At 44.1% G+C, this 14,735-nt stretch overlaps 2 protein-coding genes across 3 annotated transcripts; one reads left to right on the top strand and one right to left on the bottom strand.

The window, feature by feature from the left end:
- The first annotated feature begins 355 nt into the window (after positions 1-355).
- Positions 356-5,926, top strand: CCNA2 (cyclin A2). Its single transcript, XM_010575566.1, has 7 exons — positions 356-468; positions 1,597-1,712; positions 2,072-2,295; positions 2,870-3,074; positions 3,934-4,047; positions 4,575-4,708; positions 5,169-5,926. The coding sequence occupies exons 1-7, from the start codon at positions 453-455 to the stop codon at positions 5,218-5,220; spliced, it is 861 nt and encodes a 286-aa protein (XP_010573868.1). The 5' UTR covers positions 356-452; the 3' UTR covers positions 5,221-5,926.
- Positions 5,927-8,829: 2,903 nt separating this feature from the next.
- EXOSC9 (exosome component 9) lies at positions 8,830-14,378 on the bottom strand. Of its 2 annotated transcripts, XM_010575567.1 has the most exons (12): positions 14,268-14,378; positions 13,996-14,090; positions 13,178-13,297; positions 12,963-13,065; positions 12,385-12,522; positions 11,844-11,926; positions 11,384-11,516; positions 10,832-10,920; positions 10,486-10,632; positions 9,922-10,112; positions 9,522-9,600; positions 8,830-9,008 (listed from the first exon to the last, which is right to left on the bottom strand). In XM_010575567.1, the coding sequence occupies exons 1-12, from the start codon at positions 14,331-14,333 to the stop codon at positions 8,927-8,929; spliced, it is 1,326 nt and encodes a 441-aa protein (XP_010573869.1). In that variant the 5' UTR covers positions 14,334-14,378; the 3' UTR covers positions 8,830-8,926. The 2 variants fall into 2 exon arrangements, with proteins under 2 accessions (XP_010573869.1, XP_010573870.1); XM_010575568.1 differs by lacking the exons at positions 13,996-14,090; positions 14,268-14,378 and adding an exon at positions 13,804-13,989.
- Between the last annotated feature and the right edge of the window lie 357 nt (positions 14,379-14,735).

The raw sequence follows: 14,735 nt of genomic DNA, 5'->3' as shown, positions 1-14,735 counted from the left end.
CCCCCCCGGGCCGAAAACCCCCCCCCGCCCCCCCCCGCCGGCACCCGCGTGGCGCTGGGACTGCTGCGGGGCGCCCAGAAGCGGCCCGGGGTCCCGCCGCAGGTGAGAGGGGAGCGGGAGGACCGGGGAGGTGTGGGTGGCGGGGGCCGCCATCTTGGGGCGCCGGGAGCTGTCAGCGGCGGCTGTCAGCGGCGGGGCCGCGCCGGGCCGTCGGCGGCGCTGACGGGCCGTTCTCCTCACAGGCGGAGCGGGGCGGCGGTGAGGGCCATGGAGCGGCGGTGGGGCGGCCGGTCGGAGGGCAACAGGCCTTTACCATCCATGTGGACGAACCGGACGGGGAGCAGCGGCGGCGGGGCGGCCCGGCGACCCAAAAAGAGGAGGCGGCGCTGGGGCTGCGTGCGGCCGTCTGCGCCCTGGGGGAGCGGCGGCCCCTGGCGCCCCTGAACAACGCCATGGAGCTGAGCTTCGGTACGTGACACACAACACACACTCACACACACACATCGGGGTTTCGGCAGCCCCCCCCCCGCCCCGTACCCCCCGCCCAGGCAGCCGAGCGGCGTGCCCGCTGGGAGGGCAGTGCTGCCCCGGGCTCTTGTGGGCCCCGTCCCATCTGCTCCCCTCTGCAGCGGCCCCGGGCAGCACCCGAATCTGCAGGGTCCTTTCCCCGGGAAGCAGGGAGGTGAGCAGGGTTGCGCTGAGGTGTTACCCTAGGGAATGATTTCCAGACCGAACTGGAGGAGGACTGTAGGTCCTGCAGTTGTTTGGGACATGGACCGGTTTGGTTCAACTCGGGAGACACCTTTTTCAGTTGCTGAAACCAGTTTGGTTCCTTTGAGCATGCCATTACCATACAACAGCTTTTCAGTCCAGCTGAGGTAGCAATTACTTGACCCGCTATGCTTCCATCCCATGCTCTTTGGAGGTAGTTTTATGCTTTTAACCTTAACTGATGGTACCTCATGAGAGAAACCGGATTACAGACAAGAGCAGCCCTTGAAGCCTCACCTTTTGCTACCAATGTAGAGTTAGAAGGGGCCTTTACTCAGGCAAATCCTAATAGACTTTTCTCCCAGGCAATACGCTGTACTGGTGCACGTGTTTTGAGCTCTTCTTCGTACGTACGGAATGGGAGCTGTCAGATTCATCTTCTGTAACACGTGCATGAGTATCCGAGGGCTGATTTCGTCATGGTCTGTCTCTGCAGTCCAAAAAAAAGCTCTGGTACTCCAGCCCTGTTTTAAGCCACAATAGCTAAGCTTACAGGATTCACACTTATGTAGCAAGGTAACACAGGATGCACTGACCACTACATAATTGCAAAAGAGTTTTCCATCCCTTTGTTCTTGCGGGGAAGAAGAGAAAGGGGAACCGGAAGCTTCCTTGTTGCCGTAACATTTTGGCTTCCCGAGAGCTTCCTCAACTCCCACCAGTCTAGTTGAGTGGCAGTCTACCCTCTTTGCCTGCCTGGGAGGCAAGAGACCCAGCAGTCCTGGAGACCCACCGTCTACATACTACAGAATAGGGTAGTTCCCTGTGCTGTGAGGGAATGGTCTGATGGTGCCCATTTTAACATGGCTATTATCTTCTGCTTAGATTCTCCAAGTATTATGGATATTTCAGTAACCTCAGAAGCAGAAGAGAAAAAACCAAACGTTAATAATGTGCCAGACTATATCAGCGATATCCATTTGTACCTTAGGGAAATGGAGGTAAGCTGCTCCTTTCTTACTTGCATACAGCTTACGGGGGAGAAATCTGGAGTTGAGAAACGCGTCTAGACATTAGTTACTACTGCTGCAGTGACTAAATTAAAGCTTACTAGAAATAGAGATATAAGATGCTGTGTGCACTGCTGTGAACGCAAGACTGGTTTCTTGTGATAAAGTTGATTGTGCCATGCACTGAACAGAAGCTGGAAAGCAAGATTACAGAAATAGAACTTACTGATCCTAGACTTAACCATTGTTTACTTCTGATCTGTTTAAACAGTGGTAAACGGAGCTTAAACAGTTGCTTCCCTACTGGCACTTAGTCCAAACTCAATCTTATCTGTCATCTAAACCTACAGGTGAAATGCAAGCCTAAAATAGGTTACATGAAGAAGCAACCTGATATCACAAACAACATGCGGGCTATTCTTGTGGACTGGCTGGTGGAAGTTGGAGAAGAATACAAGTTACAGAATGAAACCCTGCACTTAGCTGTAAATTACATTGATAGGTTTCTTTCTTCAATGTCTGTTTTGAGAGGAAAACTTCAGCTTGTGGGTACTGCAGCTATGCTGCTTGCATCGTAAGTGAAATTGCTTAATTTAAAATTCCACCTGCTGTTCTCATACAGATGGAAATCTTGTGGCTATCACATTTCTGTTGGCTATAGCCAGACTAACTCAGAAGGGCTTCGCATCAGACGAAAAATCAGGAGTTATCCACCTAAAAGCTTGGCAGTTTGTGTGAAACTCTGCAAGCAAGGTTCTAGGCTATCTTTGTTGATTGCCCTAATGTGAGGATTCATTATTTCTAGCTGCAGCAGCAGGCGGCTTCTAAACAGTATTTGAGAGAATAAGCACAAGGCATGTGACAAGAAAGTTTTGCTTGCACCAATTATTTGTTTAGTGGGTTATTCTGGAACTTCAGTAACTCTGAGTCCCAAATTGCTTAGTGCATATCAGGCTATTGTTGCTCTGTAATTTCAAATTCTGCTGATTCAGGAGCTACTGAACCAAGGGCAGCAAACTTGTTCAGTAACAGTGTCCAGCTACTTCACAAGTCAGAATATAAATTAGCATGCTGGCTTTCATTAAATGTTGCTGATTATCTGGTTTTCTACTACTCAATTATTTGCTCATAACTATTTCTCCTGGCAGAAAGTTTGAAGAAATCTACCCTCCTGAAGTAGCAGAATTTGTCTACATCACAGATGACACCTATACCAAGAAGCAGGTTCTAAGGATGGAGCACTTAATTTTGAAGGTTTTATCATTTGACTTGGCAGCTCCAACAATCAACCAGTTCCTCACTCAGTATTTCCTACATCAGCAGACAAATGCTAAAGTGGAGAGCTTATCAATGGTAAGTTAAGAATTCCTAGCTCGGCCCGTGTAACTAGAGAGTTCTCTTACTATTAAAGCACGTTACAAGCTCTGTTTCCTCATCGTGCATGAAGAGAAATGCTGAAGGATACTTCGGTCCAGGCTTCCCTGCCTCTTCCAATTTTTAAACGCATAGTCTCTCTGGGAGAGTTCTGGAGAGTGCACGTGGTATGACGCGTGCTCCTCCAGAAGTGGTGCCACACCACTGGAAGCTTAACACTCCTACTGCCACTTACTGTTGGAGATACTGCATTCCTACTGCAGGCTGGCACTTGGCCTGGTTCAAGCATGCACGCTTACTCAGAGCAGGCAGAGATTGACAAACTTTAATTTGGGGGTTGTTTCACTGCTAGATGTTTTCTTCCTTCTTATCGAAGACTGCCACACCTACTCACCCACTTTGGCTAAAGAAGACTTTTGTTTTGGTTTTCCCCTCAACAAGCAGCGAGCTCTAAATCCAGAGGCTAATTTCTAAAGCAGAGCACAGATAACGTTTCAGCTAAAGTTCTGTTAAATCCTAACTGTACGGCAGGTACCACAGCTCCTCCATAGAAGCCTTTGTCTCACTGTGCAAAGGTCAGACCTGACTACACGCCTCCTTCTAGATCTTGTATACCTCTAAATACAAAACGTGGTGTTGAAAAAGCATGCGTTGGGAACGGTGACAGTAGCTAACAGTAGATGCTAAAAAAGAAAGTAAGTGGAAACTAGTAAAAGCTGTTGTTCCAACTGATGGCAGGATTGGAAGCTTAAAGATCAGGGTTCTAGTGCAACTGTTGAATGCTCTTCTACTTCCTTTTGGAAGGAGATGATTCCCTTTCTCTCGTTTCCCCTTGCAGTACCTTGGGGAGCTGAGTCTAATCGATGCTGATCCTTACTTGAAATACTTGCCATCAGTTATTGCTGCTGCAGCATTTCATCTAGCAAGCTATACGATCACTGGACAAACCTGGGTACGTAGCACTAAAACTTGAATCTTTGTGCACCTTTATGCGTGTTTAGTGTATTCGTACGTGGTTCTGAATGCTGGGGGCTGGGCTGCAGGAATCGCAGCCCCCCTGCACTCCTAGGCCGTTAATTAGGGTTTGCTCCCTATGGTATTTGAAAAATGGGGTGGGGAGGGGGCGACACCTTTTCTTGGAAGGAAGAGGCATCTATTGATGCACTCCCTTTTGGTGATCCTCCTCAAAGCTGTAAACAGCTTCCTTGTGATGAGGAAGGGGGCAGTAAGAAAGCCTAAGCACTGGAGGCTAGGAATACTTGTTTAGAATATGATAGTTTGCAGGATTACTGTAAACCTATGTGAACTGCAAAAATCTGAAGGGTGAGTAGTAAATTACTTTGTGCTTGAGAAAATGACACTCTGCCAAGCTACTAGAACAATAGTTTCAACAGGAAGCTAAAAACTCCACCAGTGGTCATCAGCATGAGCAAACAGAAAAACTTCAAATGTCCCTCCCCCCTTTCCTTTTTCCGTCAGCCTGAATCCCTGTGCAAAGTAACAGGCTACACCCTTGAAGACATCAAGCCTTGCCTCGTGGACCTACACAAGACCTACCTCAAAGCAGCACAGCACACACAACAGTCCATAAGGGAAAAGTACAAGAGTACAAAGTGAGTATCTGTAGAGATGTTATGGTAAGATGGTACGTTACGCCCAAGTTGTCCTAGCAGGTAACCGCTTAACGAGGCGGGGTGTATCTTGAGTCTTCAGTCAGACTCAAGTAACCAAATCTACCATCTAAGTGAAATGGTGGCAAGACTCCCCAGGTTTTTGCACAATGTTTTGTTGAGCAATACTTTGTGTTCACCACCAGGCCTGTGCTATTACTACCTGAACTGTGGGGTAGAAACTGGAGGAATGTTCTTGATGTTCCTACAGTTGGTGGGCAGGAGGTGGGTGGTACCTAATGCTCCTAAAAATCTGTGTTGGCATCTAGCTGACAAGCCCCCAGATGTTTCCTCGCCTTGTGAGAAATGTGCTTTGCTGCAGTATGTATGCTGTTCTTCATGGCAGAGAGCACTTGAGCAAGATGACATCCTGCATCTTTTTTTTTTTTTTTCCCCCCTCTAGGTACCATGGAGTATCGCTTGTTGACCCACCAGAGACACTAAACTTATTGTAATAATCAAGAGACTGATCTTTTAAAGAGATGTATATTACAAGAAAATGATGTACAGTTTTAAACATGGTTCAAAATTCTAGATGTGATCACTTGGAATATTAATACAGGTTTTGAGGAGCTTAATTATGAAGTTAGCTTTTTGTGGTTTTAATGTAAATCTTTTGTACATGCAATCTTGTTAAAATATTTAGCTGGGTTTTTATAAAAATGTTCTCTTTGAGCACGGAATTAACCATGCAGACCAAGTGAAGTCTGAGACTGCTTATCTAATTATAGATTAAACATTAATATTAGCAGTGCATTATAGTAGGGCTTTTTCTCCCTCCAAGTAAGAATGACTTGGAATCCACATCAGTATTTGTAGCATTTTTGTACTGTCTAGTTTAAACTGAGACTTAGTATAGATCCAAAATGTGGCTTAATGGCTATAATACTGGAAGAAACAAAACTATATAGCTCTGACAACACCTTGCTGGAACTGACTCTTGTGAGGCTCCTTAGGATATGCCAGTTACTGGAAGCCTTGATTGCTATGTCGTGTATTGCCCGATCTCCATCAGGTTAAAGGTTGAACGCTCTGCTCCAGGGACTGTAAGCAGCTAAAACTAGTATACCAGTTCATACTTCTCTCTTCCAGTACATAGGAAATGGTCTTGCTATAGGCATTTTCTAGTCGAAGTGTGAAACTGGCATTAATTTAAACCCATGGAGTTCCCACTGATGTGTTAGCTGGCCTGACAGCCCATCAGTATCTACTAAAAAAAATAAACAGTCATCAGTCTGCTTACCTGGTACCTCTGCAGGGGCAGCAGAGGGATTAAACTGCAGGAGGGTGAACTACTTACTGCTTTGTGCCCTCAAGAGGAAGGAATGTCTTCTGGCGGGGATGGGCTACATGCAGAATGGTATGAATTCTGTACATCCCTCTTGGGAAGGGTTCCTCTGTGGCACACGGCAAAAATGTAGACCAACTGGTCTTATTTTTCCTTAGTTCTAGACCCCTTACATGAGCAAACTAGCACATAGTCAGCATTAGATCAAGTGAATGTTTACCTTCAACCTGTGTAAATGGGGTGATGCTGCCCTGTACCCGCTGTTCTTTGCATGTAAAGCAGTGAGTGCATGCAAGTGGGTTTAATCAAGCCATTTCCAGGTTGGCTAATAAACAGTTTTTACATCTGATGTTAGTGGTCTTGCCGATACCTTAAAACCGCTGAGGGGTGGTACTACCATCTTGAACTGGCATTCATTTCTAAAGCTTTTTGGCAAAGGCTGCCCTGTGAAACCTGCGCTGCTTCAACCTGAAGTTGATTTGACACTGTCCGTCTGGTTATCTGGATGCCTGGCAGGTAGCAGTATAAATTCTTCACAGGTGTCAAACAGCTGTCATGGTGTGGGCTATTTGAAATGAATTTTTAAAAATCAGTCCTTTGTCAAGCTGACAAGCATGCATTATAGTGAGACAATGTGTGTCTTGACTCAGTTGCTACAAACTTGCTGTTCTGCCCCCACCCCTGTGCTGCAAGTCTGAGCTCTCCATGAACCAACTCAGTTACAAAAGTGATCAAGTGGTGGTGGCTTACCCAGTCAAGACAAAAGTAAGCAGCAGAGGCTGCCTTTTTTGGCCAATTTGAGCTTTTTAGGATGCACTTTGACTTTTATATATGTTCTAATGTTTAATGAAGAACTGTTATTTCATTGGTCTACCATGTTCTCCAACAGCCTTTATTTAGCTTAATTTCAGTAGGTTGCCACTGAAAACCGAAAGCTAGTTGGGAAAAAACCTAATGCTGTATATCATGTCTGGTGCTTAGTATTGGTAAGGCTCTAACCTTGCAGGACAGGGAGTTTGTATATACAGAACACGTTTGCCACAGTTATGAAGTCAGTTTGTGACCTGGGAAGGGCAACTCAAAATGCTGACTGGCAATTATTCTTTGAAGACTACAGAGCATGGCACTCTTCTTGCACAACTGGGTTCTGCCTTACCCTTCTTAGATTTTGTGACATATGCTGGAAACTTTCCAAAACCACAGAAATACGAACACTGGAAGAGGAGCAATTTAAAGGAAGATTACAAATTATTTTTCCTGGAAAAAAGCAAGTAGCACAGTACTTAAGTGAAAGGACTTCAATGGTTTATATTTACTTCTTTATGAAATGTCTCCTTGCTCTGTTTTCAATGGAAGTTGTTCTGTTAGTGTTCCCATAGCACCGAGAAAAATTTTCCCTTGCTCCCAGAGCTTTACTTTGAACATACTGATACGACTTCCTCTACAGGCCTAAAAAAAATGCTTCAGTCATGGCCTGGCATCTCTGCCCAGGCTATCTTCCTCCTTCCTCACCAACAGCTCTCGCTGCTGCAGTAAGTACCATCTTTTTCTATCTTCTCATTTTCCAAAGTTAACATGGGACGATTCCAGCTCTTGTTACTAAGCTTGGAACAAAATATCCCAGGTTGTACTGTACTACTGTTTTGCCAATCCAGTTGAACTTCTAGTGCTTTCAAAATAAAGCCTCTAAGGAATGTAGGGTGTGAGATGTTACGTGTGAAGAGAGAAAAAGCAGTGCAAAGAATACTGTTCTTTTTCCTGAAGACATTCCAAGGTCTCATGGTACTGCAGAATTAAGAAGAAACTCAATCTTCACTCATCCTTGTACTCCTGACAGTGACTTTCAGGTGGAAGAACTGACACTAAGAAACGAACACACTGGTTTAGCTCCTGGAGGAATGGGGCTTTCTGTGTTTGTCCCTTTCTGAAAGAGCACAACATGATTAAAGCTTTGCTTGGCTGGGAGCATTTCCCATGCCCCCCCATTAAATTCTAAATCTGATTTGGGGAATGTAATTCTATCTGGAACAGTAACTTCTCTCCTGTTCGTATTTCACAAAATACTAAGGTCACATGTAAAATAGTCCTGTGCTTGTGTAAATATGTGTGTGTTTCCAATTTGATTTGGTTTTTGAACAAAGCAGCTAGGCCAGATATTTTTGGAAGCCTCCTTGCCTCTTGGTTTTCCCGGATTCTAAAATCAGAGCATAATTCTTTGAATATAGTTCAAGAAGCATTCCTGTCTGTTGCATGTAATATTTAATTAAACTTTTTAAGAAACTCTATTGTTGAGTATGAGTTGCTTCTCTCTGAAAGTTTTTCAGAAGTTCTACGCTATTTTGTTAAGTACAGGCATTTCTGCTGATCTTTACACAAAGCAGTTTCAGTGAAAAGCAAGATGGGGAGTGATGTGGGCAAGCTGGTCTTAGTCACAGCATACTATTTCCCTTTGTGAAGAACATTCCAAGGTGTGGCAATAGCTACCTTAATTAAAAGAAGCATTTCCTAAGGTGTTAAGCTTGAGCCATGATTCCTTTTATCACCAGAACTCTGACTATGCACAGCTCACTTCAGTAATGGCAGAGGCTGTTCTGTTAAGAAAACAATGCATCTTACCTCTGCAATTAAAGCTATAGAACTTGAGTCAGTTCAAGTTGAACTAGTGAGTTTTCTGCTTCAGCTTGATGCTAACCATGGAATTTCACTTACGTGCAAATTTTTATTTAAAGCTGTGTACAACACGTCTATAAAATATACATAAAAGCAGGACCAGATGTGGGGTGGGAGGAAATAAAATTATCTACAAAAATAAGTTCAATAATGATAGATCAAATTATGTATTATACAGCATTTCAGAAAGAGGGACGATGGCTTTAATAAGCAGCTCTCTTCTTTCTTCTCCTTTTAGTAAATGCCTTCTTACTTGTATTTTCTTGTTTCAAGTTGGTCTGTGTTCTGTGAGCAAACAACATTTGTATCAAAGAAACGTACTGAATAGTTTTATTTCAAAAGAACACAGGCTGATAATCTGTAACAGGGCAACCATCCACCACACTTGGTGCAAAGTTCAAACTTAGTTTCTAGAAAACGTACTCCACATGACAATGAGGGCTTCCATGTCTCATGCAGGTATACAGCAATAAATTAACTTCCTGGAGTTAAAACTTAGGATTACCTGTAGCATACTGTGTAAAAATCTCTGCAGCATCTCTAAGGAGCAGCTGATTCAAATCCACTTTTATGCTCTCACTCTCTTTGGAGTGATTAAGGTTAGTCAAATATCTGTAACTGTTTCAGACAGCTGCTAGGACAGGAGCAAACTAGCCTAGCTTTAAACTTCCTCACTCCTGGCTATCTGTGTAGTCCCCTTGATCAACTGAGACCTTTCCTGGCCTTGCCAAAATCCTCCGCTTCCTGAAAATACTCCTTACAAACTCTGTTCCCCTCTTAATTTCACGTGATGGTTACCTTGTTTTCCTTGGTAGTTCCTGGGGTTCCAGAATGACAACTTCTTCCTCTTCACTGTCAGACAGTACAATAGGTTCATCTAAAAAAACAACCAAACAAAAAAAACCATAAATCGGTGATCAGTTCTGTACTAACAACTTCTGTAACTAATAACCACAGCATTTTTAAAGAAACATTCAGAGTGGCTAGTGCTTAATTTGGAGCTCTCCATATACTACAGAAATCAAGTCTTCTTTTGAAGAAAACAGAAGTAACCTGATGAAGTGAAAGTAGCAAATGGGTTTAACTCTCAAATGGAAAGAGGCTAGATAGTTCTCCTTTTTTGCTATGGACCTCTTTCACATTTCAATTGTAGACTACTAATAAAGCATATCAGATATCAAGATAAATAAATACTTACCCTTCTTAGTTTCCGTCATTGTACTTGTATCCTCGGTTTCCACTGTCTGACATTCAAAAGCAGCAGCCTCGCTTTCACTTTCCTCTTCTGCTGCTTCTTCCCTCTCAGATTCTTCAAGGTCTCCCCAGGAGTTCTCTATTCCTTCCCCAATTTGGGCTGTCCCTGGAGTGTGCAATATTGGTTTGGCAAAACTGAAGTAGTTAAGAAAAATCTTGGTGTTTGCTGGTAAACTCTGTGTATTCTGAGAGCAAACCAGGTGTTTTCTAAGCTGTACCTTTTCTCCCCAGGGGAGAACATCCTTAAAGGGGAGTTGAGAGAGAGTACTACATCTCCAGTTACTGTAACAATCAGTCACTTCAGACCTCAGGTGTGCACTTTACACTAGGAATTAGGTTACCTAAAAGCAGTGAGAACCAAACCCAATACGATGTTGATGCTTCCTCTGAAGGCTGTAAGGCTACCTAAGCTGTGAGCAATCTTGGATGTGTGTTTAGCCTCTAAGTAGTGCTAATGCAGGGGATGGGAAGCCTGGGTTTCCCCTGAATAATACAACAGAAAAGATACACTTCTGAAGGAGGGTCAGCTTTAGTGATGATTTCTTCTGCTTGTTCTTCCACATTGTTAGTATTGACAGCAGCGCTTTCCATTTTGAAGGCGGTGATCTTTTGATTTGGTATAGATTCTGCAAAGCCAAACTTGCCACCTTCTTTCCTAGTCATTCCGTGACAGACATTATTTCAGGATGTTTCACACTTAAAAATGCTTTCTCTTTTCAAGTTCAAATATACAAATACTTGCTATTTAAAACAAATACAAGTGAAAATAATTTGCTGTGCAAACTAGAGGTTGATATTACTTCTCAGCATGTTTCTTAAAAATGCCCACTTCCCTTCTTTCCCAAAACACTCACCTGACCTTCTGGTCATTCTCCAAGGCTTTTTGGATTAGTTCCGTTATTTCTGCAACCTTAACAGCTGTTATTTTACTGCATCTCAGAACCTGTTTGTTATACATACAACAACAGTTTACGATCATGAAAGCAAGATGTTTTTAACTAAAACTGTAGAACATCATAGGAGTCACAAACACAAAAATAAAATATGGCATCTTAGTATGAGGGACTGGATACACTATGAGTTGATGCGAAAGGTAGAAGACAACAGCCTCTAGCTACTCATGTGAGTGCAGTCTGAATTAATTTACAGACTCCCTCAGCCAAATCACGGGGGAAAAAAAAAGATGCATATCTGACCAAGCAATACACCTTTTCTACGTTTCTTGTTCAGCATGATGCACAGTACTACACTCTTCCACTAGGACTGAAAATACATCATCTTTTCCAATTAAATCCGACAGGTAATTGATTTCTTAGCTTCCAATGTCAAGGATATTTCAGTATCAAGATTATAGCACAGGAATGAGTTTTTATATGAGAGAAAGAGTGGTCAAAGCAAAGATTTACCTGATCCTTTACCAGCATAATCCCTCCACTGGACTGGATGGTACAAATTTCACGATGTTTATTCATGGCAATTACAAGGAGGCCATCCATTACACGTTCCTCGCGTTCACTTGGATCCACCAATAAATAGGTCCTAGAATCAAGTTTTTAAATATAAGGCAACAGTAAAAGTTTGAGGTGAGTTACTACCCTTAAAACAATTAAACAAAGGAATTGGTTTACGTATTAGAAATTATGGGTCTACTCCCCCCAGAAAGCTTTCTACATCATCTGTGGAAAGCTAGCTGGTTAGTTACACTGTGCAGAACACGTAAATATCTCCCCATAGCATCTCATTTCAGACAAAATGTCGTAAGAAATCAGCTTGTCAATACAAATGCTTTTAGGGCTTTTCTATGTTTAAAATCAATTCTGCAGATTTACAATAAGCTGTTCCTGTCAAAAAACTTAAAAATCTTACCCTTGCTGGAAGAAGGCAAAACTGACACAAATAGGCATGTGGTGGATACTCAAGGGGACAGGATCACGTTCCTCAGGAGCATACTTTGAAAAGAATTGGCCCAGAAGACAATTATTTACAAAACACATTTAATTTTAAAGTTATGCTCTGTACAAAGATAGTTAAAGAAATAAAAAAACAAAGAAAAAAAGGCTAACAAATGTTTAGTCATCTAAATATTAAAAACTTTTTACTCTTCTTGTGCAATTCTCACTGTTTACTACCTACGTAGTTAAATATAGCACATTCATCAGCCTTATGCTTGATTTGGTCGAAATACTGTAAAATACTTATCTTTTACAATTAATATTCCCATACACTGAGGCTGTATTCAGCGGGCTTCCTTACTATCCTTTCACATTTTAAACAGCAACACATCTATCCTAAAACTTAACTATCTTGGAGTTTATCTGCTTACACAAACATTTACTTCTCCCTTTCAGACAGAAAGAAACAGCTAGCCGCGATGCCACACTACTTATTATAATCCGGTGCAACTTACCACAGTTACTTCCTCTCCTTGCACAGACACGTCTGGTCTGCGAAAATGACACAGAGCTACAATTCCTGCTATGCTAGCAGCATCAATAATGTTACCATCATGATTTAACAGATGCAGGTCCAGACGAATTTGCCAAACCTGAGAAAAAGCATACATAACTACTTGGTAATTTGTGACATGATTCTACACAAGTTACTGATTTCCAAAACAATTTAATTTTTCAAACCATAGGAGGAACCAGCATATATTCTTCAGGTCTTTGCTTAAGAAGATGAAAGATCTCGGTACGTTCCAAGATACCCAGTATGCTACATTTAATTATGACAAAATACGTTAACTCTAAAGTACAATTTAAACTTTATTCTGCCAAGAAATATTCAAGTGCGCAGGGTCCCAACTACTTCAGAAAGCCTATGTAGATACACGAGTTAAAAATACCTGTAAAGTCAGATGTGTGGATCTTTACATTAACCTAAAATCAGAATTTCTGGTTTCCAAAACAAGAGAGAGACCACCTTAAAAACAGACTATATGTATCTTTTAGTTTAAAGCCACTTGAAATCAGTAGGTTTTCATACCTTTTCACCAGCAACAACGCAAAGAGATTCAGTATCTATACACCTGGAATTTCTCAGGCATCGTTCTATTAGTCTGTTCAGTTTCACCAGTAACTCAGATTGCCTGTTAAAACAAAATTAACCCAAACTGAGTATGATTACACTATATACTTACATGTATCAGAACAGTGGCTCTTATGTTGTCCTGGCTTAGTCTTTTCAAGAAAACTACATACCTGCCAGGCTCAAAACCAGGGGCAGCCATCGGTGAGAGCTCAAGATTAAAGAAAAGTATACCTTCTGTGGGCCGATTTGGCTTGGGGGGAACAAGTTCACATGAGACTTGTGCAAGAACCCTGCAAAGGTAAACAAACCGCTAAGTCACAGCATTTAGCAGAAAAAAACTCCTACGACTACGAACCAAATACATGTTTTGAAAAAGTACGTGCTGAAGCTTTCAGTTTGTATTTCTCACTCCTGACAGTTTCTGTTTCAATGCCTGTCACATGTATTTAAACTCCCGTCAACAGTTGGGAGAATCAAATGTAGAAATCAGAGCATCCTCCTGCCTTTTAGCATTAAAAATAAGGCTCAAACACCCGAGAATCTGTAAGTAAATGTTTACCTAAGTGCATATAAGCCACTTTTCCACATACAAAAAAAGGCCGTTTAATTTGTGGAAGGATGCAAAATGTAACCTGAGATCAGCGAATAAAGGGATGAAAAATTATAACCATTTTGTATTATTTTATAAATTATTTGTAATCTACAATCAACACGGAAACCCCATCCCTTCCCTTCCCACTTTTTCTCCTGTAAAGGAGAAGCTACTTTTAGGCTCCAGTCCTTAAAACCTGTTTACTGGGATCTCAGCGGGCTTTCAGACGCCTAACATTCAACGCCATGCACTCCCTTCGCTTCCGCGGGTTTGGACACGTAACGCTTTAAAGCCAGAACGACAGAGGCGCCTGAAAGGCTTTCCTCAGGCCGCCATGGGCAGCGCGGCCTGCCCGCAACCCGACGCCTGCCGAGCCCCCCCAAACCCCGCATTCACCTCGTCTTCCCCAGCTCCACGATGCAGCAGCCGTAGTCGGCGCCGAAGGAGATGCGCACGTTCCGGTAATCATAGCACTGCCGCCCGTCCAGGCGCTGAGGGCCCACAGAGAGAAAGACACACACGGTTAATGCGCCATTGCCGGGGGGGGGGTGGGCGGCGAGGCTCCGGCCTTCCGCCGGGCAACGGCAAGGGGAGAGCCCCGCCAGCCGCCCCCCGCGGGGCGGGGAGGGGGATTAGGGAAGGGGAAGAAGAGGAAGCCGGCGCCGCACCTTCCTCTCCTCGATGGCGCGCAGGAGGAAGCGGCGCTCGCAGTTGGAAAGCGGCGTCGCCTTCATGGCGGGCCGTGAGGGGAGGGGCCGCGCGCCGCGCTCGCGTCACTCACCGGGCGCGGTGTGAGTGGCAGCGCGCAGGCGCCCGAGCTCCCGCCCTCGGCCCCGCCCACGGGCGGTGGCTCCCCTCAGGCCGTGAGGGGACGGTGTTCCCGCTCCGGGGGGATCCCGTCCGCCGTCGGTCATCCTCCGTTACAGTCCGCTAAATGATGGGCGCAGGGGCCTGCTTCACCGCAGGGGCAACTTAAGCCGCGGCTCGGAGGTTCGGTTGCCCAGAGCGGGGCCTGGGAGGGGGCTGTTGCAGTCAGTCGTGTCGTCGTCCGTCCCCCCCCCCCCCATGGCGGCTCTCCGCGCCTCGTCAGCGACCGAAGGGAGAGAGGCCCTGTGGGCTTGTAACAAAGTGCCGGT

The sequence above is a fragment of the Haliaeetus leucocephalus genome, unplaced genomic scaffold (genome assembly GCF_000737465.1).
Source record: "Haliaeetus leucocephalus isolate CR32 unplaced genomic scaffold, Haliaeetus_leucocephalus-4.0 Scaffold484, whole genome shotgun sequence".
Classification (NCBI taxonomy): Eukaryota; Metazoa; Chordata; class Aves; order Accipitriformes; family Accipitridae; genus Haliaeetus; species Haliaeetus leucocephalus.
The sequence above is the reverse complement of the archived record's forward strand: the minus strand, read 5'-3'. Positions and strand labels throughout refer to the sequence as shown.